At 38.7% G+C, this 27336-nt stretch overlaps 1 protein-coding gene across 3 annotated transcripts in view; it reads right to left on the bottom strand.

Moving 5' to 3' along the window:
• Nucleotides 1-27336, bottom strand: part of CTBP1 (C-terminal binding protein 1) — a 358365-nt gene that overhangs the window by 266181 nt on the left and 64848 nt on the right. For all 3 annotated transcript variants that reach the window (XM_074951849.1, XM_074951852.1, XM_074951848.1), the window contains one exon: nucleotides 14048-14211. In XM_074951849.1, coding sequence (XP_074807950.1) covers nucleotides 14048-14105 — 58 coding nt within the window. In that variant the 5' untranslated portion in view covers nucleotides 14106-14211. The remainder of the gene's footprint in view (nucleotides 1-14047; nucleotides 14212-27336) is intronic.

Below are 27336 nucleotides of genomic sequence, written 5' to 3'. Positions count from 1 at the left end.
CTCAGCTAACCGTCGCCGTATGTTTCCTGGGTGCTGGCAGACGTGGTACTGCATTACTACACAGCAGCAGTTTATTGCCTTTTGGCAGCAGACAGTGCAGTATGACTGGTAGCCGTCGTCGACGTAGTCCTGGGTGCTCTTTTAACTGGGCGCCTGGGCAAACATGGGAGTGACTCAGCCAGGTCATTTCCCTTGTTTCGTCTCATGGCGATTGAGTCCTACCGGCAGTGCACTGTCTTTTAATCTGCAGCTAGCAGAAGACGATGGCCAGTAGTCATACTGCACCGTCCTCTGTTGAGCACCCAGGAGATGATGATGGCTAGCGGTCATACTGCACAGTCCGCCACTGCCAGCAAGATGTATAAAGACAGATGAAGTGGCTCAAAACAAGAAATAGACCAGATTTGTTTTGTATTCATTTTCTCCTCCCTCCCTCCCTCGGTGAAATCAATGGCCTGCTAAACCCAGTTTTGAGTTCTATCCTTGAGGTTTTGAGTTCTATCCTTGAGGGGGCCATTCGCTTTCTCGCAAAGCCACCCTCTTTGTGGATTTTAATTACCTGTAAGCCATGTCATCAGTCGTCCCTCCCTCCATCAGGGCAACAGCAGACAATTGTTCCGTGCCTTTTTTCTGTGCAGACACCATACCACAGCAAGCATGGAGCCCGCTCAGATCTTTTTGGCAATTAGGAGCACATTAAACACCACGTGCATTATCCAGCAGTATATGCAGCACCAGAACCTGGCAAAGCGAAACCAGGCGAGTAGGCGACGTCAGCGCGGTGACGAGAGTGATGAGGACATGGACACAGACTTCTCTCAAAGCACGGGCCCTGGCAATGTGGGCATCATGGTCCTAACGGGGCAGGCTCATGCGGTGGAATGCCGATTCTGGGCTCGGGAAACAAGCACAGACTGGTGGGACCGCATAGTGTTGCGGGTCTGGGATGATTCCCAGTGGCTGCGAAACTTTCGCATGCATAAGGGTACTTTCATGGAACTTTGTGACTTGTTTTCCCCTGCCCTGAGGCACAAGAATACCAAGATGAGAGCAGCTCTCACAGTTGAGAAGCGAGTGGCAATAGCCCTGTGGAAGCTTGCAATGCCAGACAGCTACCAGTCAGTCGGGAATCAATTTGGAGTGGGCAAATCTACTGTGGGGGCTGCTGCGATGCAAGTAGCCAATGCAATCAAAGATCTGCTGATATCAAGGGTAGTGACCCTGGGAAATGTGCAGGTCATAGTGGATGGCTTTGCTGCAATGGGATTCCCTAACTGTGGTGGGGCCATAGATGGAACCCATATCCCTATCTTGGCACCGGAGCACCAAGCCGGCGAGTACATAAACCGCAAGGGGTACTTTTCAATAGTGCTGCAAGCACTGGTGGATCACAAGGGACGTTTCACCAACATCAGCGTGGGATGGCCGGGAAAGGTTCATGACGCTTGCATCTTCAGGAACTCTGGCCTGTTTCAAAAGCTGCAGGAAGGGACTTTATTCCCAGACCAGAAAATAACCATTGGGGATGTTGAAATGCCTATAGTTATCCTTGGGGACCCAGCCTACCCCTTAATGCCATGGGTCATGAAGCCATACACAGGCGCCCTGGACAGTAGTCAGGAGCTGTTCAACTACAGGCTGAGCAAGTGCAGAATGGTGGTAGAATGTGCATTTGGATGTTTAAAAGCGTGCTGGTGCAGTTTACTGACTCGGTTAGACCTCAGCGAAACCAAAATTCCCACGGTTATTACTGCTTGCTGTGCGCTCCACAGTATCTGTCAGAGTAAGGGGGAGATGTTTATGGCAGGGTGGGAGGTTGAGGCAAATCGCCTGGCTGCTGGTTACACACAGCCAGACACCAGGGCGGTTAGAAGAGCACTGGAGGGCGCGGTGCGCATCAGAGAAGCTTTGAAAACCAGTTTCATGACTGGCCGGGCTACGGTGTGAAAGTTCTGTTTGTTTCTTCTTGATGAAACCCCCCGCCCCTTGGTTCACTCTACTTCCCTGTAAGCCTACCACCCTCCCATCCCCCCTTCGATCACCGCTTGCAGAGGCAATAAAGTCATTGTTGTTTCACATTCATGCATTCTTTATTAATTCATCACACAAATAGGGGGATGACTGCCAAGGTAGCCCAGGAAGGATGGTGGAGGAGAGCAGCACTGGGAGGTGTGGTGGAGGAGGGAAGGACAAGGCCACACAGCACTTTAAAAGTTTAAAACTTTAAAACTTATTTAATGCCAGCCTTCTGTTGCTTGGGCAATCCTCTGGGTGGAGTGGCCGGGTGGCCGGAGGCCCCCCCACCGCATTCTTGGGCGTCTGCGTGAGGAGGCTATGGAACTTGGGGAGGAGGGTGGTTGGTTACACAGGGGCTGCAGCGGCGGTCTGTGCTCCTGCTGCCTTTTCTGCAGCTCAACCATACGCTGAAGCATATTAGTTTGATCCTCCAGCAGCCTCAGCATTGAATCCTGCCTCCTCTCATCATGCTGCCGCCACCTTTCAGCTTCAGCCCTCTCTTCAGCCCGCCACCACTCCTCCCGGTCATTTTGTGCTTTCCTGCACTCTGACATTGTCTGCCTCCACGCATTCGTCTGTGCTCTGTCAGTGTGGGAGGACAGCATGAGCTCAGAGAACATTTCATCGTGAGTGTTTTTTTCACCTTCTAATCTTCGCTAGCCTCTGAGAAGGAGAAGATCCTGTGATCCTTGAAACACATGCAGTTGGTGGAGAATAAAAAAGGGACATTGGTATTTAAAAAGACACATTTTATAGAACAATGGGTACACTCTTTCACGGTAAACCTTGCTGTTAACATTACATACACAGTACATGTGCTTTCGTTCCAAGGTCGCATTTTGCCTCCCCAAAACGCGTGGCGAGCCCCTCCACCCTCCCCGTGGCTAACAGCGGGGAACATTTCTGTTCAGCCACAGGCAAACAGCCCAGCAGCAACGGGCACCTCTGAATGTCCCCTTAAGAAAAGCACCCTATTTCAACCAGGTGACCATGAATGATATCACTCTCCTGAGGATAACACAGAGAGAAAGAACGGATGTTCTTTGAATGCCAGCAAACATACACTGCAATGCTTTGTTCTACAATGATTCCCGAGTACTTGCTACTGGCCTGGAGTGGTAAAGTGTCCTACCATGGTGGATGGAATAAGGCTGCCCTCCCCAGAAATCTTTTGCAAAGGCTTTGGGAGTATATCCAGGAGAGCCACGAATGCCAGGGCAAATTAGTCATTAAACATGCTTGCTTTTAAACTATGTATAGTATTTTAAAAGGTACACTCACCAGAGGTCCCTTCTCTGCCTGGCGGGTCCAAGAGGCAGCCTTGGGTGGGTTCGGAGGGTACTGGCTCCAGGTCCAGGGTGAGAAACAGTTCCTGGCTGTCGGGAAAACTGGTTTCTCCGCTTGCTTGCTGTGAGCTATCATCTTCCTCCTCCCCAAAACCTGCGTCTGTGTTGCCTCCATCTCCATTGAAGGAGTCAAACAACACAGCTGGGGTAGTGGTGGCTGAACCCCCTAAAATGGCATGCAGCTCATCATAGAAGCGGCATGTTTTGGGCTCTGACCCGGAGCAGCTGTTTGCCTCTCTGGTTTTCTGGTAAGCTTGCCTCAGCTCCTTAAGTTTCACGCGGCACTGCTTCGGGTCCCTGTTATGGCCTCTGTCCTTCATGCCCTGGGAGATTTTGACAAATGTTTTGGCATTTCAAAAACTGGAACGTAGTTCTGATAGCACGGATTCCTCTCCCCATACAGCGATCAGATTCCTTACCTCCCGTTCGGTCCATGCTGGAGCTCTTTTGCGATTCTGGGACTCCATCATGGTCACCTCTGCTGATGAGCTCTGCTTGGTCACCTCTGCTGATGAGCTCTGCATGGTCACCTGCAGCTTGCCACGCTGGCCAAACAGGAAATTTAAATTCAAAAGTTCGTGGGCCTTTTCCTGTCTACCTGGCCAGTGCATCTGAGTTGAGAGTGCTGTCCAGAGTGGTCACAATGGAGCACTCAGGGATAGCTCCCGGAGGTCAATACCGTCTAACTGCGTCCACAGTACCCCAAATTCGACCCAGCAAGGTCAATTTCAGCGCTAATCCCCTTGTCGGGGGTGGAGTAAGGAAATCGATTTTAAGAGCACTTTAAGTCGAAAAAAAGGGCTTCATCATGTGGACGGGTGCATAGGCCCATATCAGTGTTGCTTTCACAGCATTAGTGTTTTCTCTATTCCCAGTTTACAGGAACATAGTTTGTAAACAACTTTGTGATCTTTAGCTGAAAAGGACTTCACAAATGTCAGTCAGTATAAAACAGTGGTTCTCAACCAGGGGTAGGTGTACCCCTGGGGGTACTCAGAGGTTTTCCAGGGGTACTCAACTCATCGAGATATTTACCTCATTTTACAACAGGCTACATAAAAAGCACTAGCGAGGTCAGTACAAACTAAAATTTCATACAGACAATGTCTTGTTTATACTGCTCTATATACTATACACTGAAATGTAAGTACAATATTTATATTCCAATTGATTTATTTTATAGTTATATGGCAAAAATGAGAAAGTCAGCAATTTTTCAGTAATAGTATGCTGAGATACTTGTATTTTTATGTCTGATTTTGTAAGCAAGTAATTTTTAAATGAGGTGAAACTTCGGGATACCCAAGACAAATCAGACTCCTGAAAGGGGTACAGGAGTCTGGAAAGGTTGAGAACTACTCATATAAAAAACCAAATTTTTAGTAAAATTAATGCAAAAAAAGAGACACGTGATACTAAAATAACGGCTTTTTAGGAAACACACTAAGCGGTGTGGGAATAAGATAATTATAAGATAATTTTTTGGTTCAGAAGAGAATAATGAAATGAAACTGAACAAAACAAAATTTAGGCGGGACATTCAGAAAAAAAAATCAACAATAATGGTCAGCTGGACACAGGTGTCCAAGAAGAAGTGGTGGATGCCCCATTTGTCCACCACCAAAGAAAAATGCATAAAACAATCAGAAACATTCTCTAGGCCAGGGAATAATCCCAGAATGGCAGGGGATGAACTAGTGGGCAGGAATGTCAGTTTCTATTAATGCAACACCAAAACACGTCTCAGAATAAAATATCAAATAGTAGATATAACCAAAACAGCCACTTTTCCCTCCTACATTTGGCTAGAATAGTGTGTCCTTTTCTTTCTGAGGGATGTTACTATCATTTCCATTCCTTTGTCACCTTGCTGTAATGAGCACAGCAAGGGGTGCATAAATGTCTCATTCAGGAACTCAACTACTGAAGAATACTACTGCCTGCTTGTTGATTAGCGTATCAGTCAGGGAGCACACAAATTGGTGCTCCATTAACACAAATGATAGGGAGATGCTGGCAGGAAATCCTCCATGAGAGGTCCTCACCTATGAAATATACTTCAAAACTCTTGGATTTTTTTTAACCTTCTGGACATGCAGCAAAACTAGTTTTTTCTTACAGGCATTTTGGGGAGGATGGAGGTCTATAGAAGGAGGGGCTGAGACTGAAACATGATGTGGCAGGGGAGTGTCTTGAAATATTGCTGTGTATTACTATTATTTCTCTTACACCAGTACTCAATCAAGGATCAGGACTCTATTATGGGATGCACTAGCACTGGCATTGAACAAACTGGTAATAAGAAGACAGCCTCTGCTCCAGAGAATTCACAATCCTGATTTATTAAAGAAAGGTGCAACAGGTGAATTAAAGAGACAAATGGGACTGGAGGTGCAGCTGAGAAGGCAAGGTAATGGTAAAACAAGCATATATTGTGTCATGTGCAATGGCCTCAGGTTGCCCACCATTCTCAGGTAGCATGTTCTGTAGGCATCATAGACGGTAGCCTTGTGTAGAAAGCTTCTGTTTTTTCTAGTGTGAGTCTACAAATTGGTATATGTATAAGTGGAAGTTTGTATCAAAATATTTTAGCAATATATTTTAGATTTTTATTAATTTTTTTTAATATTGGGAAGTGCCTAGAGCTGTGGAGATGTGCCAGGCCAACAGAATAAAACGAATAAATAAATAAAATCCAAGCCTATCTTAAACTGACTGAACTTATAGCAGCCAGGTTTGTGCTATATCCAGGAAATATCTGGAAAATTGTTTAACGCAAATTAATAACAACATTTCAAAATCATAAAGACATTCCCATAATATAGATGCTTCTAACACCTTTCACATTTTTTTCTGGGTTAGTAGATGTAAGGGAAATTTTATATATATATATATATATATATATATATATACACATACACACACACACACACACACAGAGACAAACTCTCTCTTTTATTTTTATTGACTGGGGGTGGGAGGGGATTTCCACTGAAAACTTGAGATAACTCCTGAATCCTCTGAACTGTCATGCTAGGATTCCCAGTCACAGAAGCACAATGGCAAGGTGGTAGGTAGTGATATACGAGGTGGTTTGCTATTCAATGCAGTTATGCAGGCAACATCTTTATGTGAGCTTCTGCGGTTGTCTTTGAAACTCATAGGTGCAAAAGAAAAAAAGTGGAGAGGAAAAGGGACCATCACTGCTATAGTCCAGAAACAGTAATCTATGAAAATATGCCATTTAAGTGTAGGCACTACATGGGTTGCTAGGCTGCCAAGAACTGCCAAGCAACAAATCACAGCATGTACAGTTTAAGACAATCTTATAACAGAGTGTGCTAGGCATGTTGTATTTTTAAGAAATCAATAATCTAAATTGCGATAATTAAGTGCAAAATTTGATCATATTTTTCCAAGGGGGAAAAAGTAATAAATCATGATTAGTGCATTTTCAAAGTAAAATTCAGACCTATTCTTCAATCCACTATAAAATCAAATGAATTTCAATATTAATGAACAAAGCCACTCACACTGCACAACATGTAATTAAAATTCCTACTACTTCTATTTGAGCTCCCTCTATTCACTGCCCCACCAAATTATTAAAACAAAGCAGTTACTATGGTAACTAATTCGTTCTTTGCATTATTATCCTGTTTCTAAACATCACAGCCTCACCAGTCTGACTTACATGCCCTAAATTCCAGTTTGATATTCTGAACTTTTGTGGTGATTGTCAGAAAAGCCTTTTAGGATCTATGCATTCATGCAGACAAGGATAGCTAGAGTGCAGCTGCTTTTGTTTATTGCAAGCAGAAATAACTGTTACTAAATTATTTGAGTTTGATAAATTGATTGTGCTCACATGCAAGTGCCGAACAACACTTAGGGAACAACCATGGGAGTTCGCAGAGCACTAAACAGAAAGAGGCAAACATGACCATCTGCAGGTTAGATAAACTGGAAAAAAAATAAAAAGTACAGCTGGCACATGTTGTGCAAACTAAATAACACCTGCCTAAGTGGTATTTGATACCCAGAAAACACATGGGTGTGATTGATTCAATCTTCACAAAAAAAAAAAAGAGAAGAGTGAGTCAATGGAGAATGAGAAACAGTAATACAATTTCAGGGGAAAATATCTTATTGGCATTTTAATAAAATTCCTTTATTTAAATGCATATAAGTGGCTAAAACTAAAGATCTTGATAGTGTGGCACTTTGATCAATCATGCTTACGCTTATTCTTTTAAATTCATGATAAGTGCAGTGTTAATTTATATTTCTTTGTATTCTGTCATCAAATATTTAAAATGTCTGCCTCAAAAAATCTGATAGGATTAGAGGAAATCAGTCTTTCCCATTCTTCCCTCTTCTATCCACATCTGCACTTTTTTGATTTCCTAATGCAGTTAGTTAGCATGTCTCCAAGTATTCACCGAGTCACCAGTTTAAAAGTCTCCAGTGCTAAAGCCATCTTTGCTGCTGTTGTAACTCATCTATATCAGGTACTTTTGAGAACCAAGCTTATTTGAAGCAGTAGCAAATCACAAAATAGGGCACTTTATATGAATTTACCAAAAATTTCATTTCTTCTGATAAAGTAGCCTACAATGGGTGTTCAATCTGCTAAAACTTTGTGGGCAGAACCAGGTCTATCAGCCATGAGAAGAGGGGAATAACTCCTTGAGATATATAGAGGATAGGAAGTCACCCTCTGGAGACAGTTACCAAGATGTTTCCATTTTCAGCTTCAGTGTTCTGAACAATTTATTTTAAGAATTTTAAGTCTCAAATAGTCCTCTCCCATCTTTTTTTTCTTGAGAACCAAAAAGGCTATTGAGTACAGACTTTTCTACTGTCCTGTCTGCAGGAGGAGCTTAATAAGCTACTCTTATAAAGAGAAATAAAATGAACAGAGAGCTGCTGGTTTTATGAAGGAGTTTTAAAACACTTAAAAACTATATTTCATTATATCATCACTATAAAATCTAGTCCTCTGATTATATCATGGCTGAAAAAAAGTTTCCCTTTAACTACTACAACTTAGGATATTTTCTTCAAAATATAAATATATACTAATTAATATATTGTACAGTACATAATATATAAATAAAAAGAAAAAAGAAAAGGAGTACTTGTGGCACCTTAGAGACTAACCAGTTTATTTGAGCATGAGCTTTCGTGATCTACAGCTCACTTCATCGGATGCATAGCATATCGTGGAAACTGCAGAAGACATTATATACACACAGAGACCATGAAACAAAACTTCCTCCCACCCCACTCTCCTGCTGGTAACAGCTTATCTAAAGTGATCATCAAGTAGGGCCATTTCCAGCACAAATGCAGGTTTTCTCACCCTTCCCCCCCCACACACACATGTCTTCTGCAGTTTCCACGATATGCTATGCATCCGATGAAGTGAGCTGTAGCTCACGAAAGCTCATGCTCAAATAAACTGGTTAGTCTCTAAGGTGCCACAAGTACTCCTTTTCTTTTTTCTTTTTACGAATACAGACTAACACGGCTGTTACTCTGAAACCTGTCATAATATATAAGCTGATAGATATACATACACAATCTTCGCTCTTCATTTTTTCTTTAAAACTTCTGTAACCTAAACCAACAATTTGAATGTTTCAGTAAAAGAGAAATCTTCTCAGAATATGCAATGTTCATTTAGGCTTTTTCCGTTAATGTTTTTCTATGTTTTCTTGTTAAAACAATACTTTTCTTTCCATTAAGGGATGCTGTTCCGCACCATTTTGGGCAAAATGGCCATTTAAGCCAATTTTCTTTTCATACTAGTCGCAATGCAACTTGTAATAAGTTAGCAACTTCGTAATAGCTTAACTATTTGCAAATTCTAAATCTCTCTTGAGGTGGCACTTAATGAAGATTCAAATTACAAAACCGATTTAAAGAGGCAATCTTCATCCAAAAGGGTGATGAAACCATCTTTCTCTGTGAAATGTGACTAGATACTGCATATTAAGAACACAATCGAAAATCACATGCTCATGCACTTAAACAGTACCATTATATATATATATATATAATGTTTGGACTGGGGAGAAAGAAGAGCATGAGGGAAGGTAAATGCTCACTAATGAACAAACTAAAACTATTTTACCATTCTGTTCTCAGCCTACTCGTAGTAATATCATACTCGTATTAAGAATTCCAAAATATGCTTTTCCTGAGTTTATTGCTCTGAATCTCTTTGCGGCAATCTGAATTCAACTGGGCATTTTATGATGCTTATTTTGTCTAAGTTTAATGACAACATATTTACAGATTCTTACGGGGAAATGAATCTAGGAAAACAGTTTGGAGTTGCTCCAAAGTGCTCTGAAAGCACTGTGACATCAGAGTGGAAAAAACTATTAGTTTACACAGTTTACTTTTAGAGTAACTTGATCACAAGTAGGCTTGAACCTGAAACTGGGTTATTCATTGAAAATTCAGATTGGCTTATCTACAGAAAATTCAGGTTGCCTCAAATATCTTCATTAGTTACAGTCGAAGGATTTGATGGCTATTCTACAGGGAAAGATTTCTGCAGCTTTTACTGTCTGATTTCCAATTTAATTTGTATTGGATTGCTGGGGGAAAGGGACATTTTTCCAGTTCAGAATTTTTACTTATTTATTAACTAAGGACATTTAAGTTTACAAGATGGCATTTTTGTGTAGGTTAATTGGTACTTCACATGGAGGAGCAACTTTCACTTGGAAAAAACAATAAAATATTAGGGATCTTCTAGCTCCCTCTGCTGCCCTGATCTTTCAGTAAAGCTTCCCCAGTTACTCAGTCAAAAAGCATCACAACTAAACATTCCACCGTAACGCTTTCAGGAAAATGACATTTACTAAATATGCAACGCAAATTCACAAGAATAATATCTGTCAATGTGTAACACCGTGACCACTTTCCAGTATGAAGTTTTAATCTAACTTGCAAATTGTCTACACATTTTGTTTTTTCATTTCTTTTATAATAATCTGTGTGAATTTACAAACTAGAAAACCTAGTCAGTACACACATTAAATAACTACCTTGATTCTGTAAAACCTATTCTTATTCCACAGAATATAAAACTGTTCAAGTGATCAAAACTGATTTAAGAAAAGGTGGAAAAGTAAATGAAGTAAATTGTATAGTAGATTTCCTTTTTCAAAACTTTTAAATGTATTTATTTTGGTATCTTACTGTACAAATTTTAGCAATTCTGCTTTGATTTGAGGTGGAGCATATATGAAAGGAATTTCCTAAGAAAAATATCTGCAAATTTACCATTATTCCATCATTAATACATATTAACTTATACTCATTTAAGGTTGGGTGCTTTCTCAGCTACACACAGTAAATAAAGTAATTCCCATAAGCAAACATTTGCAAATTTGGATGCCTCAAATTGGGCAGCTAGGTGCATACTGGGTAACCTAAATAAGTCGTCTGTTTTTCAAAAGTGATAACCCATCTGCAGCTTCTGCAGAAGTGAGTAAGAGGTCTGAACACTCAGCACCTTTGAAAAATCATCCCGCTTTTATTCATGTATCTAGTTATGTACTTAGGTGCCTAATTTTAGTCAACCAAATTAAACTATATGAATGAATCTGATTTTTGATAATCAGAGGCATCTCTCTCTCTCTCTCTTATCAATCTGGACAAAGATAGTGGCCTAGGTCCTAGCTTCACATCTCCAGTGGGTGGTTCATAATATAAGCAGCTCAAATAGTCTCCATCAGTGGTTAGTTTTTAGAGAACATTTGGTATTTGGCAAGTCTGATGCTTATTACTCATAAGGAAGATGCCACACACTGTTCCTATAGATGCACAAGAAAAAAGCCTGGATATGGAATGTTTTTAACTTCAGGTGCCCATCATTCAAGAAGAGTATTGATAAATTGCAGCGCGTTCAAAGAAGAGCCACAGGAATTATTACAAGGAGTGGGAAACATGCCTTATGTCGACAGACACAAGGAGCTCAATCTATTTATCATAACAAAGAGTACGTTAAGGGGAGACTTGATTACAGTATATAGGCAACTACATGGGGAACAAATATTTAATAAAGGGCTCTTCAATCTAGCAGAGAACGGTATAACATAATCCAGAGGCTGGAAGATGAAATTAGACAAATTCGGACTGGCAGTAAGGCAAATTTCTAACAGTGAGAGTACTTAACCGCTGAAACAACTTATCAACGGTCATGGTGGATTCTCCATCACTGATCATTTATAATCAAGATTGGATGTTTTTCTAAAAGATCTGCTCTTGAAATTCTTCTGCGGAAGTTCGATGGCCTGTGTTATACAGAGGTCAGACTAGATGATCACAATAGTCCCTTCTGGCCTTGTAATCTATCAATCTATGAACCAGGCTCCAGACAGGAGACCCAAAGACTACAGCTCCCTTCTCCTAGACCCAGTCACTTCCAGCTGCCTCCCACCATGATCTGTTGAGTTCCCAGGAAGCTACAAATATCTTGCCAAAATTGGCATATCATTGTGACATTCCAGCAATGGACAGTAAACTACAGACGGTTTTAGAATGTAAGCAAATATACTGCACTGTTTACAGTTGTTACAATATACAGTACAATAATAGCCTAATTAGAGCTAACTAGCCTACAAGAAGCCAAGAAACATACTTCAAATTTTCCAAATTACACAAAAATGAACATATTTTATTTTTGCACTGTGACACTCTTCCAACTGTTTTGCCAAATGTATACTATTTTCAACTATTCTGTGCAGAAGCCAGTTTCATGGGAGAGGGGGACAAAGGACAATATAATTGGTAACTAATTAATCTTTCACATCCTTAAATATCCATTTCTCTTCTAGGAAGAAACTGCTAAATGTTACCTCACAATTCTGTAATATGAGTCAACACCTAAAGGTTTCCAACAGAGGCTACTCAGACTGCACACAATTATACATGTACGTCTAAATGGCATTCATAATTACAATGCAGTGGGTAAAAGGCCAGAGTTTAACTTTAATTCTTTGGCTTTTTAAACCGACAGTATTCCAGTTCTGTCATTTAGAGATATAACAGTAATTTATAAAACAGCATATAAACTGGAATGACCAAGTACCTATTAATACCATCACTGTTTTGAAAAGTTATTCAAGAGAACACAGCATGCCATTTTACAAATTGTGAGCATCTAATTTTGAAAATCAGGCCCACAAAATTAAATCCACTGTTGTCCCTCCCCCAAAACTGAAGACTGGTAAACTATTTTTGTCACATACAAATCTACAACTAGAACACTACTATTCTATCATTTTAGAGAACATTTCTTCTCTAAGTACTGTCTGACACCAATGCAAAAGTACATTAAAATTAGCATGTTACAAAAACAACTTTTGAAATGTCACATAGCTACAACAGCAATAACTAGAGACATTATCCTACACTTAAGTGGATTTGACAGTGAAAAATAAATAAGAGTTTAAAAAATAATATGAAAATATCAGATATTTAGAAATAAATATAATAGAGAAAACAAATAAGCACACTGGAACTGATAAAGAAGAAAGCTGACAATGAAGATGAACAATCTTTAAACAGCTGTGTAACAACAGTTTCTTGAACTCTGTAAAACATCTTACACATTTTTGCAAAATGTTAAATATTTAAGTAGTTCTATAGAATGCCAGCATGTCCCTGACAAAGATGTAAAACTCTGTGCATTTAGCTACTGAATCTTAATAGGGCCACATTTACTTTCTCTTCTGTCCCACTATTCACTATAATTCACAAAATTGCATGGATAGTGAACAGCACATAGAAAATTCAACTCTCAAAAATGATCCACTGACAAACCCCAAGATACATGCAGTACCTCAAGTTTTCAAAATACAACTCTGATGTTCTGAAAAGCAAAACTGAATTTCTGTAACCATAAAGATGTGGGAAACTACTTGTGCCTCAAAGAGAGGTTAACATTTTTAATATAAAAATTCAAGCATCCCTCGTCTTTTTGGATTTTTCTGTTTATACGTATTTCATATAAAACCACTGCACAAATTTTCTCCCAACCTATTCTGATGTGAATCAAAAAGCACAAAACACCAGTGTAGTCTCAGACATTATACAAGAATAAATTATTTGTGGCATGAGATAGACTGACTGATCCAATTGACTAAAATCCTTCCAAATGACAGGCTGGCTCTTTTTTCTAGTACTGATTATTTAAAATATATTTCACATCCTGTGCTATCTGAATAATCAGACAGTTTCTTGAATTTATTTGAATTTAACCTGTAGAAGAACACCAAAGAAACCACCCTCCTTAACAAGCATGTCTTAGCACTCAAAGTAAAAAGAACCTGCTGGTTCACACTATAAGATCTATCCTTTTGCAAGGTTTGTACAGAATTTACTAAAATATCAAGCTGGTAATGGACTGCCTTTAATGCACAACAATAACATTGGAGCTCAAGCACTAGATGTGGGTTATATGGCTTTCATCTCAAAAGAATAGATGTGCACAGTTATGATAATCTCAGCCAGTCAGTCAGTGATTGTGAGTCTATCATGAAAAGCCCTGACTAATTAAAAAGAAGTTTAATTACTGGAAGAAACAGAGTTCCAACCCCCAGCAAGATCATTAATTCATAAAATTGGTTAACGCAGTCACGTTTTAGATTGCAGTATCTAACCTTCAAATATGCGATCTAGGCGTTGCCGCTTCACTTTGTGTTTGTCCATAAGAGACATGAGAGCTGAAGTTCAGAGAATGTTACCACGCAGTTTGCTGCCAAACTCTTCAAGAATCAGCCACAAATAAAATTACTGCTGTATGTTTTTCAAAATGTCTGTTCACCTGCAAAAAGAAAGACATATCTGAAACTACAAAATGCAGGTAAACATACTCAGATTTTTCATCTTATTCCAAAATTAGTGATCTAAATATAAATTTAGACAGGTCAGAAAACATACAGGATTCTTAAAATATATTAGATAACTTAATATTTCAAAATAACCTTACTTTTGCAACATGTATAAATTGTAAGTGTACAAATAAAAGCTTAAAAACTCAGGATGGGAAGAGTTCACAGAAAGACAATTCCTCTTTTACTCTCATTTGGTTGTCTAGTATGTATTTTTACCCACCTAACACACACTCTTTCTGTACACATCTAGGATAGATAAATTATTTTAAAGCATTTACAGGTCAGTCCAGTAAGTCTAAGGAACATATTTCCCAAACAATTAATGAAATTACTATTTTCAATGCCCACTTGCAATGCCGAGCATAGGCATTCCATGTGATAACATTTACAAGAAGTGAGGACATGAACCTTTCTTGCGCTGACCTTTTAAATCTTACAATAAAAGGGTAAATCAGAGTTCAATATATAGACACTAAGGAACCAATTTTAGGGCAAATTAAATAAGAGGAAATGCAGCAAAATGACAATGCAGAATACCAACTTCTGTATCAGCTCAAATGGCAACTAAGTGCCAACTTTATGCATGATCAGATAAATTATCTGGTAACTATCATGACTATCCACTTTTAAAATTCTGTGTAACTGAGTAAAGATATGCAAATAAGAACAATAATATTCAAATATTTGCAATGTTGTTGTAGCTGTGCTGGTCCCAAGATGTAAGAGAGACAAGGAAGGTGAGGTATTATCTTTTATTGCACTAACATCTGCTTGTGTAAGGTACAAGCTTCTGAGCCACACAGAGCTCTTCTTCAGAACTGGGGAAGGAAATCAGAGAGTTCAGACAACTCTGATTTCCTTCCCCAGACCTGAAGAAGAGCTCTGTGTAGCTCAAAAGCTTATACCTTTCACCAGGAGAAGTCAGTCCAATATAAGATATTACTTCACCTAATTTCGAGACTAACAAATTTATTTGAGCATAAGCTTTCGTGGGCTACAGCCCACTTCATCAGATGTAGCCCACGACAGCTTATGCTCAAATAAATTTGTTAGTCTCTAAGGTGCCACAAGTACTCCTGTTCTTTTTGCGGATACAGACTAACACAGCTGCTACTCTGAAACCTTCACCTAATTTGTCCCTCTCAATACTTAGATATAACTACATCTTTCTGTTTCTGTGACATTGCAGCAACAGTCTGCATCTTAAGCCAAATCACACAGAACAGAAAAAAGACAACAGGAAAAATACCTTAACAAAATGTAACCAACATGCTACATTGCATGAAATTCACCTGAATAAGCAGAAAAAGTATGGGAGGTTGACTATACAGAGTGTGATAATGCTATCACGTTGATTCCTGCTTTCAAATACTAAAGCGCACATCGAGTGCCAAGGTTACAGAACATTATGTCAAGAGCATAACACAGCCAATGAGTTAATGATTAGACCTTTTCCTGCTTCTTTATATTACTAAACCAACAGCTTTGAACACTGTTGGATAGCATTACAGTCATCTTGAGAATTAATGATTCTAGAAATAAGTCTATCTGCTCACTGCTTTCTAAAGGTACAACTTCTTTTTAAGAGCATAAAACTATTGTGCATATTTCATCAACTAGTCATATGAAGAGTTCATGAAATTGGAGACAAGTAATAAAATAAAGTGAATTACTTTAAATGTAAGAAATTACACTTATTTGAATTAAAACATGTACAGGCATTTATCCAAGATGTTCTGAGTACATCTAGACTGAAACAAACTGACTTTATTAGTTATTAATTATTATTATTATATTAAGCCCTTTGCTTTCACATAAAACAATTTCAGGAATAAGTGTGCCTATCATCCTCCTTGATCAATTTCTATCCCCTTCTTCACATTCCTCCAGTGGTTTCCTCTTGCTTTGACATCAGATTCATGTTCCATGTCCTCTACTGAACATATGCATAACACATTCCAATTCCAATTTGGAATCCCACATAAGAACATAAGAATGGCCATACTGGGTCAGACCAAAGGTCCATCCAGCCCAGTACCCTGTCTACCAACAGTGGCCAATGCCAGGTGCCTCAGAGGGAATGAACCTAACAGGTAATGATCTAGTGATCTCTCTCCTGCCATCCATCTCCACCCTCTGACAAACAGAGGCTAGGGACACCATTCCTTACCCATCCTGGCTAATAGCCATTAATGGACTTAACCTTCATGAATTTATCCAGTTCTCTTTTAAACCCTGTTATAGTCCTAGCCTTCACAACCTCCTCAGGCAAGGAGTTCCACAGGTTGACTATGCGCTGAGTGAAGAACTTCCTTTTTTTTGTTTTAAACCTGTTACCCATTAATTTCATTTGGTGGCTTCGAGTTCTTATATTATGGGAACAAGTAAATTTACCTTATTTACTTTCTCCACACCACTCATGATTTTATATACCTATATCATATCCCCCCTTAGTCTCCTCTTTTCCAAGCTGAAAAGTCCTAGACTCTTTAATCTCTCCTCGTATGGGACCTGTTCCAAACCCCTAATCATTTTAGTTGCCCTTTTCTGAACCTTTTCTAATGCCAGTATATCCTTTTTGAGATGAGGGGACCACATCTGTACACAATATTCAAGATGTGGGCATACCATGGATTTATATAAGGGCAATAAGATATTCTCTGTCTTATTCTCTGTCCCTTTAATGATTCCTAACATCACGTTTGCTTTTTTGACTGCCGCTGCACATTGCGTGGACGTCTTCAGAGAACTATCCATGATGACTCCAAGATCTTTCTCCTGATTAGTTGTAGCTAAATTAGACCACATCATATTGTATGTATAGTTGGGGTTATTTTTTCCAATGTGCATTACTTTACATTTATCCACATTAAAATTAATTTGCCATTTGGTTGCCCAATCACTTAGATTTGAAGTTCTTCACAGTCTGATTTGGTCTTAACTATCTTGAGCAGTTTTGTATCATCTGCAAACTTTGCCACCTCGCTGTTTATCCCTTTCTCCAGATCATTTATGAACAGGTTTAATAGGATTGGTCCTATGACTGACCCTTGGGGAACACCACTAGTTACCCCTCTCCATTCTGAAAATTTACCATTTATTCCTACCCTTTGTTCCCTATCTTTTAACCAGTTCTCAAACCATGAAAGGATCTTCCCTCTTATCCCATGACAACTTAATTTATGTAAGAGCCTTTGGTGAGGGACCTTGTCAAAGGCTTTCTGGAAATCTAAGTACACTATGCCCACTGGATCCCCCTTGTCCACATGTTTGTTGACCCCCTCAAAGAACTCTAATAAATTAGTAAGACATGATCTCCCTTTGCAGAAACCATGTTGAATTTTGCACAACTATTTATGTTCTTTTGTGTGTCTGACAATTTTATTCTTTACTATTGTTTCAACTAATTTGCCCAGTACTGACGTTAGACTTACCGGTCTGTAATTGCCGGGATCATCTCTAGAGTCCTTCTTAAATATTGGCGTTACATTAGCTATCTTCCAGTCATTGGGTACAGTAGCTGATTTAAAGGACAGGTTACAAACCATAGTTAATAGTTCCACAGTTTCACATTTGAGTTCTTTCAGAACTCTTGGGTGAATGCCATCTGGTCCTGGTGACTTGTTACTGTTAAGTTTATCAATTAATTCCAAAACCTCCTCTGGTGTCACATCAATCTGTGACAATTCCTCAGATTTTTCACCTACAAAAGATGGCTCAGGTTTGGGAATCTCCCTAACATCCTCAGCCAGAAGACTGAAGCAAAGAATTCATTTAGTTTCTCCACTATGACTTTATCATCTTTAAGTGCTCCTCTTGTATCTCGATCGTCCAGGGGCCCCACTGGTTGTTTAGCAGGCTTCCTGCTTCTGATGTACTTAAAAAACATTTTGTTATTACCTTGAGAGTTTTTGGCTAGCTGTTCTTCAAACTCCTTTTAGGCTTTTCTTATTACACTTTTACATTTAATTTGGCAGTGTTTATGCTCCTTTCTATTTACCTCATTAGGATTTGACTTCCATTTTTTAAAAGATGCTTTTTTATCTCTCACTGCTTCTTTTACATGGTTGTTAAGCCATGGTGGCTCTTTTTTAGTTCTTTTATTGTGTTTTTTTAATTTGGGGTATACATTTAAGTTGAGCTTCTATTATGGTGTCTTTGAAGAGTGTCCATGCAGCTTGCCATGTATGTTATGGGTGATGTAATGTTCATGAAGAGTGCTGGAGCCCAACTATAAGAATAAGTCAAGTCTTATTTCCAATGTTATCCAATGTTTTGGAAAGAGTTTTTTAAATTTTCATTTTATATCCCAAATGGAATAAAATAATATTAATTATTTCTCTTATGTGCAGGATTCAGCATTCTTAAATACTAGGTGTGACTGTATCAACAGACTGCACGTCCAGGCATTACACCAAATCCAACTGAGACAGCAAGCTGCAGTAGGTCTACAGGCTTTGAAAGAAGCAACTGCAAGAAAAGCAGCTTAAATTACGAATGTGATGAAGTATCCATTATCCTATTTATTTGGGCCATCCAGCAAAAATACTAAATGCTAAACTTTTTTTTAAATTTGTAGATCTTTGATGTCAATAAACTACAGATACATTTTGTTCCCAATGTCAGCATAAGCAATCATAAAGCCAATGTAACTGACTAGAAGAGGCTCTCTCCTATGTAGAAGGATCCTCTGGTGGTGTAAAGTTGGCATAAAGGCTCTTATGCCAATCCACTCCTTCCTGCTGACAGAAGAGACTTGTCTGGGGGGTTCCCTATAATCTCTGAATCCTAAACTGCTGCTTTGGCTCACTGGGGCTGTCAGCAGCTGGCATAATTTGGCACAGCTCTCAGGCTGCTATAATTTACGCCAGGGTACCAAGCTGACACAGCAGACTCACTACTGGGGGAGTGCAGCAGCCACCTTTGCATCCTGCCCTGAACTGTGCCATATGCTCCACATCCTGAGTTAGAGCAATAGGCCACAAACTATTACCCTAATCCACTGCAATAGCATATCCATATATACTGTGTGCACAAGATGTGGGACCTGGATTTCACATGTAGAGCAAATAAGATACGAAACTTTGAGGAAGAACACACTTTTATTATTAAAACCACTTCAACACACCTTAAAGCTTAAGGAAGGCAAAACTGTAAACGAGAAACATGGAAACATAAATGAGCCAGTACCAAAGTGTTAGGCAACACAAAACAATCAGACTTACATGACCTCTATGTCTCAGGTTTCATAGCAGGGGGCTTGGAAACCTGATCCCAGCTTTGCCAGAGCTAACAGAAGCCAGGTATGCCAACATGTAGCCAAAGCTGTGGAATATTGTGGCTGAAATTATGATTGACCTGTATTACCTGCTCCACATACACCCTCTGGGGTACCAGCCTCCTTCCCCACATCCTCCCCAAATGGGCTGTGAGAAGCAAAGAAGAATCTCCTCAGGGCAGATCCAGTCCACAGGAACAGACAGGACTTCCCTAGGAGCAGTGAGTGAGGAAAGACCTAGCTAGGCAAATAACTAACTAACATATTTTTAAAAAAGAAATACAATAAAGAAGATCCAGTTTTTTAACAGTAAGGGTAATTAAGCATTGGAACAACTACCAAGGTACGTGGTAAATTCTCCATAACTTGGAGTCTTTAAATCAAACCTGGATGTCTTTCTAAAATATATATGCTTTGGTTCAGCCACAAGTTTCTGTGCCACACAAGTATCAGCGGGTAACCATGTTAGTCTGTATCCACAAAAACAACAAGGAGTCTGGTGGCACCAATCTGAAGAAGTGGGTTTTTTATCCACAAAACAGTATGCCCAAATAAATCTGTTAGTCTTTAAGGTGCCACCGCTTTAATACAAAATCACCGGGTGAAATTCTATGACCTGTGTTATGCAGGAGGTCAGATTAGATATCATAATGGTCCCTTCTAGCCTAAAAATCTTCGAATGTGTTTATCTGTGAACATGTGCATCTCTCTCACTGATCACTTTGCTTGTATATTGCATCCCTGTCCCTTGGCCTTTGTCTTTCTTGTCTGTTTAGACTCTACAATCTTTGGAGCAGAGATGGTGTCTTTTGTGTGTACAGTCATAACACAATGGGGTACTGATCCTGCTTGGCACCTCTGGGCACTACCAAAATACAAATAAATCATACATTTTAAAATCCTAAGGATCTAGGCTTTACCATGCTTAAAAACTTGTTGTAAAGTTATACCTTTTTATGAATCATTCTATGTAGGATCACAGGCCTCATGTTTAAAATATTTAAATATTTTCTTTAATTTTTATTTTGAATGATGGTTCTTCTTCAAACAAAAATAAATCCACTGGCCATGACAGAAACAAAAATAATTTCCTGCAAATGCCAGCCATGGCTAGATGTTTAGTCATTCTGATAATTTCTATAATTTATTTAACTTCCCACCTCGTGAACACATATGTACCTAGTCCACATTGTATTCTTTCTTTCGTTTAGCTATCCACAAAAAGTGTTTTCTTCTGTAGTCACCCTGCGTAGGAACCTGAATGACAATAGTGAAAACAGACCATCTGTAACCCGTGATCTACAGTTGATGCTGGTTGAAAGTGTTACCCAGCTGTTTTCTCTCTTGCAGCAGCTCCAGTACTTAAAAAAAAAAAAAAGTCTAAATCATCATGTTAATACTAGTAGTTTTTCTTCCAAATATAATAAAAACAAATGAGACAATATGTTTTAATAGGTAACAAGTTGTCACACGTTTTTTTTAAAAACGTGTTGATTAAAATTAAATGCTCACGTTAACAACATAGTTATAATTCTACACCACTGCCTGAGAATGTAAAACATAATGAGACTAACACACAAAGAACATGACATGGGAAGCATTTTCAGGCAAAACAAAGTTTTATAATTAAGAGTGCCTCAGTTACTGCAATTACTAAACCACAACATAAATAACTGAATTGGAGAAATTAACAAAAAATGCAAGCCACATTGACTTGAGCCATAATGAATTGAGAATCAGACCACAAAACACTAAATAGTATTTAATAGTAATACATTTCTGTAGTTCAGTATTACAAGACAAAGAGTAGATTCGAAATGACTCATGTCTACACTGGAGCTTGAGGTGTAGTTACTAGCTTGGTTAGATATACCTACAGTAGCTCTGACTGAGCTGGTGCGCTAAAAATAGAAGTGTAGCCTTGGCAGCATGAGCTGCAAGATGGGCTAGCCACTCCAAGTACATACCTAGGGTCTTGGATGGGATTGTACCCAGGGTGGCTAGCCCATCCAGCTGCTCTTGCACAAAATATATCAGTGTAGCTATGAAAGCACTCACTTGATCAGAGCTTGGGTATGTCTACTCGAGCTCAAAATTACACCTCCAGCTCCAGTGAAGACACTTCAGGAAGCACATTTACAAGAATTTGATACAGAAAGACATTTAGGGTTTGAGCAGGAGTGCTGCACCAAAAAAATTTAGTCTAATTTAAATTTGGTAAAGATTTCTGGAGATTTCAAATATGCAATGTTGGAAAACAATATTAAGGAGAAAAGGAGTACTTGTGGCACCTTAGAGACTAACCAATTTATTTGAGCATAAGCTTTCGTGAGCTACAGCTCACTTCATCGGATGCATACTCTGGAAAATACAGACGATGTTTTATACACACAAACCATGAAAAAATGGGTGATTATCACTACAAAAGGTTTTCTCTCCCCCCACCCCACTCTCCTGCTGGTAATTTTTTCATGGTTTGTGTGCTCCCTATCATGGAGAGTGTGCTCCCTATCAGGGGAGACTAAAGATTAGGGCTGTTGAGCTTAGCAAAGAGACGACTAAGGAGGGATATGGTAGAGGTCTATAAAATCATGAATAATGAGGAAAAGGGGAATAGAGAAGTCTTATTTACCCTTTCCCACACAATACAAAATGAAATTAATAAGTTACCGCTTTAATACAAACAAGAGGAAGCACTTTTTCACACAATGCACAATTAACCTGTGGAAATCATTGCCGTGGGATGTTGTGATGGCCAAAAGTATAACTGGGTTCAAAAAAGGAAGTAGATAGGTTCATAGAGGGTAGATCCATCAATGGTTATTACCCAAGATGGTCAGGGATGCAACCACATCCTTGGCGTGACCCTAAACCTCTGACTGCCAGAAGGGGACGACAGGGGTGGATCATTCCAACTGCCCTGTTCTGTACAGTTCCCCTGAAGCTCTAGTGCTACTGCTGACCACTGTCAGAGACAAAATACTGGACTAGATGGACCATTGGTCTGAGGCAGTATAGCAGTTCTTATGTTCTCCTTATGTTCTTATACTTAGAGATGCCAACCTGATGAAGCCAAAACATGTAACATGGGATTTTATAGGTGTGAGAAAGGCAAAAATAGGATAAGAAATGATCAGAGGACATTTCAAAAGCCTGGGATAAATGCCTTTATTGTTCAAAAGAACTCTACAACTGTAATTTCAAGATTCTGCATTTCTGATGTGAATAATGGACAGTAAAACCGTAGAACAACATGGAGTTTGTATGGAACAAAAGAACTTTGGGTCTGAAATGAGCAATGCTTTCTCATAATGGGAGATAGTTAAGAGGTATCCTTCTATAGTTCACTGAAATTATACGTGATGCATTACATTCAAAAAATGTAATAGCAATCTAAAATTAAAAGTAGCATTTAAAATTGAAATATTAAAAATTGATATTAATATTACAACTAAATTAATATTTTGGTGCCTGAAATCTGATTTCTTAATTCTGAATATAATGCATTTTCTATAGTGTTTAATTATTATTATGGGTTCTGAAAGTAACATTTTTTTTAAATCTAGTAAAGCACCTCAAAATAGAGGAAAACAAAGAGTGCTTGTGCCATCTAAAAGCTAACAGAATTTTACTAGCGTATTTCTCAAAAATGTGGTGATCTCAAGACGGCTAACACAATTTAACATTAAATATTTTGTTCTTAAATTTTCCAGAAAGGCCCATTTCATTATTGTAGTCTCTTTTGAAGACACTATAGTATGCTTTCCCATAAAATCAAAACAAGCCACAGTATAAAATTATCACACTGCTTATGATGTACTGAAAAATTTTCATGTGAAACTTTCGGTGAGGCATAAGTAAGGCAAAGCAAGGCATAGTGAACAGAATAAGCAACTGATATCTGCTGCTGAAGAGTAAGTGTTCAAACCAGACTTTTGTGAGAAACTGGAAGGGACAAAAAGACCACAATCCTGTCTTGCCCAAAAAGCATACTGTTGGCAAACACACACAAGTAGCTGCTTAATACACATACAGAAAAAAGACATTGTAGTTAAGCAACTTTCCCTTACCATTAGATGTCACTACAGTCAAAGAGAAGCTATGCAAGAAGCTTCAGCAAACTTCAGGATCAATAAATTAGTTAGAAACAAAACTAAAAATTACTGAAATGCAGAACTGTAATATCGAAATAGATATATGCACATATATGGAAAACCATGGCCATACCTTCTAATGAGATAGTATAAAGAACCACTACAATTAAGGCAAACAATAATGATCAATGTAAACTTCCTTTTTCTGGTAACCATAAGCCTTTGTTTCTATAACAAATAGTAAAATGCATTATTAGCTCCAGATTTGTCATGAGCGTATGATACCATTACCTGCAACTGTGAAGAAGATAGATTTTGCATTATCATTTTGTCACGACTGTGGGCCTTACTTAAGGCTCTCTTTCATATGAGCAGTGTTAATTCTGGACTGTAGGACTGCACTCATCACCTAATGCAAATTTATGGCTATAAAAGCACCATACAGACAAAAAGAGGTCAGGAAATACCAAAAACAGGAATATCTATAATCACTGTCCATTTGGCCACTCTATACATTTTTAACTTAAAAAAATAAAGTATATATGGCTGAGAAATATTCCAGATATTCTTACCCTCAATTAGTATTTCAATAAAATTATCTACTGGATACGACTCGACCATTTCCGAACAAATGGCAGGGTGAGTAGTTCCATCCTTACAGCCACACAGACTGGACAGAACCTAAAATTTTTGGATTGGAGAAGCTAAACCCAAATTTTCTATTCCCAGCTCTGCCACTCACGTACTGTTAGACCTTGGACAAGATCTCTCCTTTCCTCATTTTACCCACTGGTAAAATAACCAAATATGTATAATATTGATCTATCAGAGGCCGGTACTGTGATGGTTAATTAATGTTGTATAAAGCACTAGAAGAGTCAGATGAAAATCATTTTAAAAAGTGATACAAGTGCATTGTAAGAGTAGCAGCTAGAAAAGCTGAGCAAAGTGTTAAAGAAATCACTTCTATTTTTTTAAGTTTGAAATACAAGAAAATTAAGTTGAAATCATGAGACCATTCTCCTCTCAATTGTTCCTGAAAATGTTGAAGAAAAAAATTAATATTCCATCACCTTGGTAAAATTAGATAAAGGCAGACAGTAACTCTGTAAAATGTTCTAGTACCAATAACTGATATCTTGATAATCCTGAAGGATGATCTCAGAAGATATTATTGAAATTAAACTGTCTCTTCAAAACTTGAGAGAGAGTAGATTCGCAAGACTTGGATGATATGAATCATGAAGCTAATATAAAAAATGGACGAAAAAACATTCAGAAAATATAAATGGTATCAAAAGACACTGGGTAAGCATGTTGGAGTACACAGACTATACCCCTGGTTTTGGCAGAGAAAGTGTAAATGTCTTACCTGGGAAGGGCCACAATTGTTTAAACTGTTGACAAAAACACTCAGAAGGGAGTGAGACCAGCAGGAAGAAAGGGAAGAACTTCCTTCACTCTATCTAAAGAGGTCAGTTGCAAAAAAAAAAAAAAAAAAAAAAAAAAAAGTGGGAGGAGTGGAGAGAGGAAGAAGATATGTACTAGGGAAAGATCCTTCTTCCTCCCAGCTGTTCCCAGCCCCCGCTCAGTGTCTTTGTAAACAGTGCAAGCTGTTGTGTCCCTAAGCTAAAGGTCTTTATCCAGGTTAGCCCTTTACCTGTCACAGCCCATAGATAGGCTCTGCACGCCCCTTCAGAGACAAAACAGAAAAAAATAGGTCCAGAAGAAATATTAAAATATTGAGCTTTCCAGTGGAAGTTAAATTAGAGAATCCTCAGATTTAATGAAAAAAGCACTACTCAAAGTGCTGGACCTTCTCCCAAATTTAGTAGGATCTGAAAGGGCATAAGTCGCTGGCACCTATATTGACATCACAGCTAATTGCAAGGATATTTATTGTGCGTTTGTCGGGCATCAGAATTAAAAGTTATATTAAAAGTGGCGAGCAAATTTGATTACAGGGTCAGCTTGTAACATTGAGCAACAGCATTTCCAGCTAATTTTTCTATGACCCCAATGTGACAGAACATACCTGTGTCCACACCCTATTGTAATAATCTTTGTATAAAGTATGCATTGTAAGATATCATCTGAAAACTCATAATTTGCTGGTTAATACTGTCCTGATGAAATATGTGTGGCACCATTGTACATGACGTTATAGGATTCCACTGAATGGTGATCTTAACACATGTTCCAAATGGAGGACGGCAAACAAGTCTGTCTCAAACAAAGGAATGTGTGCTCTCCTTAGTTTGCATATAAGCAGTAAACAGAGTCACGAAACAGGAAGGGAAACAAAAAGTTCCAATAGGTGAGGAAGAGCAGCAGGGAAGATCCTTTCCTTTAGAATCTCTGTCTCTTGAATCTCAGCTGAAAATGTTTTCCAAGAGGGGGAGCGACACTATAAAAATGAGCAACAAACACCCCAAGGCACCCCTCCTCTCTCTCTCTCTCTGTCCATTGATTCACTGCATGAGAAGAGAAACAGGAAGAAGCCATTAAACAGACGAAGGGGTCCTGGCCTAAGAAGTCAAGCCAGTAAGACAGTTGAGAGCATGTGGTGGGAAAAATGTTGCTTTGAATTTAACATAGCTTGTTAAGTTAGGCATTCGCTGTGTTTTATCTTTTTTTTTGTAACCATTTCTGACTTTTATGCCTCATCACTTAATCAATCTCTTTGTAATTAATAAATTTGTTTTATTGTTTTATCTAATTCAGTGTGTTTAAATTCAAGTGTTTGGGAAACTCCTTTTGGGATAACAAAATGTGTGCACATTATTTCCACTAATGAAATAAAGGACTTATATAAATTTGTATTGTCTAGGAGAGGGCTGGGCAATACAGGACATACATTTCTGGGAGCAAAAATCTGGGGCCTGGAGTGTGTTGTGGTCACCCTGTGGTATAATTCAGGCTGGTGAGAGCCTAGGTGTGACTCACAGGGTGCAGTACACACACACACACACACACACACAGAGATATAGCTTGGAGTGATTAGCATACTGAAGGCTGTTTGTGAACAATCCAGACTGGAAGCTATGGAAACAAAGCACTGTAAAGGGCACCCAGGGTGGAGGGCAGGGGTGACACAGCCACTCATTAGTCTGGATTATACCCTGGGTATGTCACAGCCAGTTCTTGATAATCCTTGCAAATGTTGTGCAGTGAGGCTCAACTATGTTAGGATCACATCTGTATACAAATTTTCTTTGCACAACACACCATTTTGAAGCTTTATGGGCCAAATAAGCTGAATTTCATTACTAGGATGAATATTAAGAAATATGGGTCAATTTAAAAGTAGTCAACATGAATTTTAGAAAAATGTAACAGTGGACTTAGCTAGCATACGCACCAAGATTTAATTTTCTTTTCTCTCCCATTATTGCATTAAAAGACAACACAAAGGACTGCACACATTTTAAGGAAAAATGTCATGAGTTCCATGCTTACTTTAAAAAAAAATTCTACCCTTTCATGTAATTTTAAAAGTCATTTTCTCTAAACTTAACCCCCAACTAGACTCCTATGAAAAGTTTCCACAGTGTGCAAAATCTTGTTTAATATTATTGTTTGGTTGTTAAGGTAAATTTTTAAAAAATCTATAGTATGAAAGTAATGAAGTTACTGTTCTAAAATTGTTGATTAAAAGAAAAGTTTAGAATACGTGGGTGGGA

This window comes from Natator depressus, chromosome 4 (genome assembly GCF_965152275.1).
Source record: "Natator depressus isolate rNatDep1 chromosome 4, rNatDep2.hap1, whole genome shotgun sequence".
NCBI lineage: Eukaryota > Metazoa > Chordata > Testudines > Cheloniidae > Natator > Natator depressus.
This window is presented reverse-complemented; position numbering and strand designations above follow the sequence as displayed.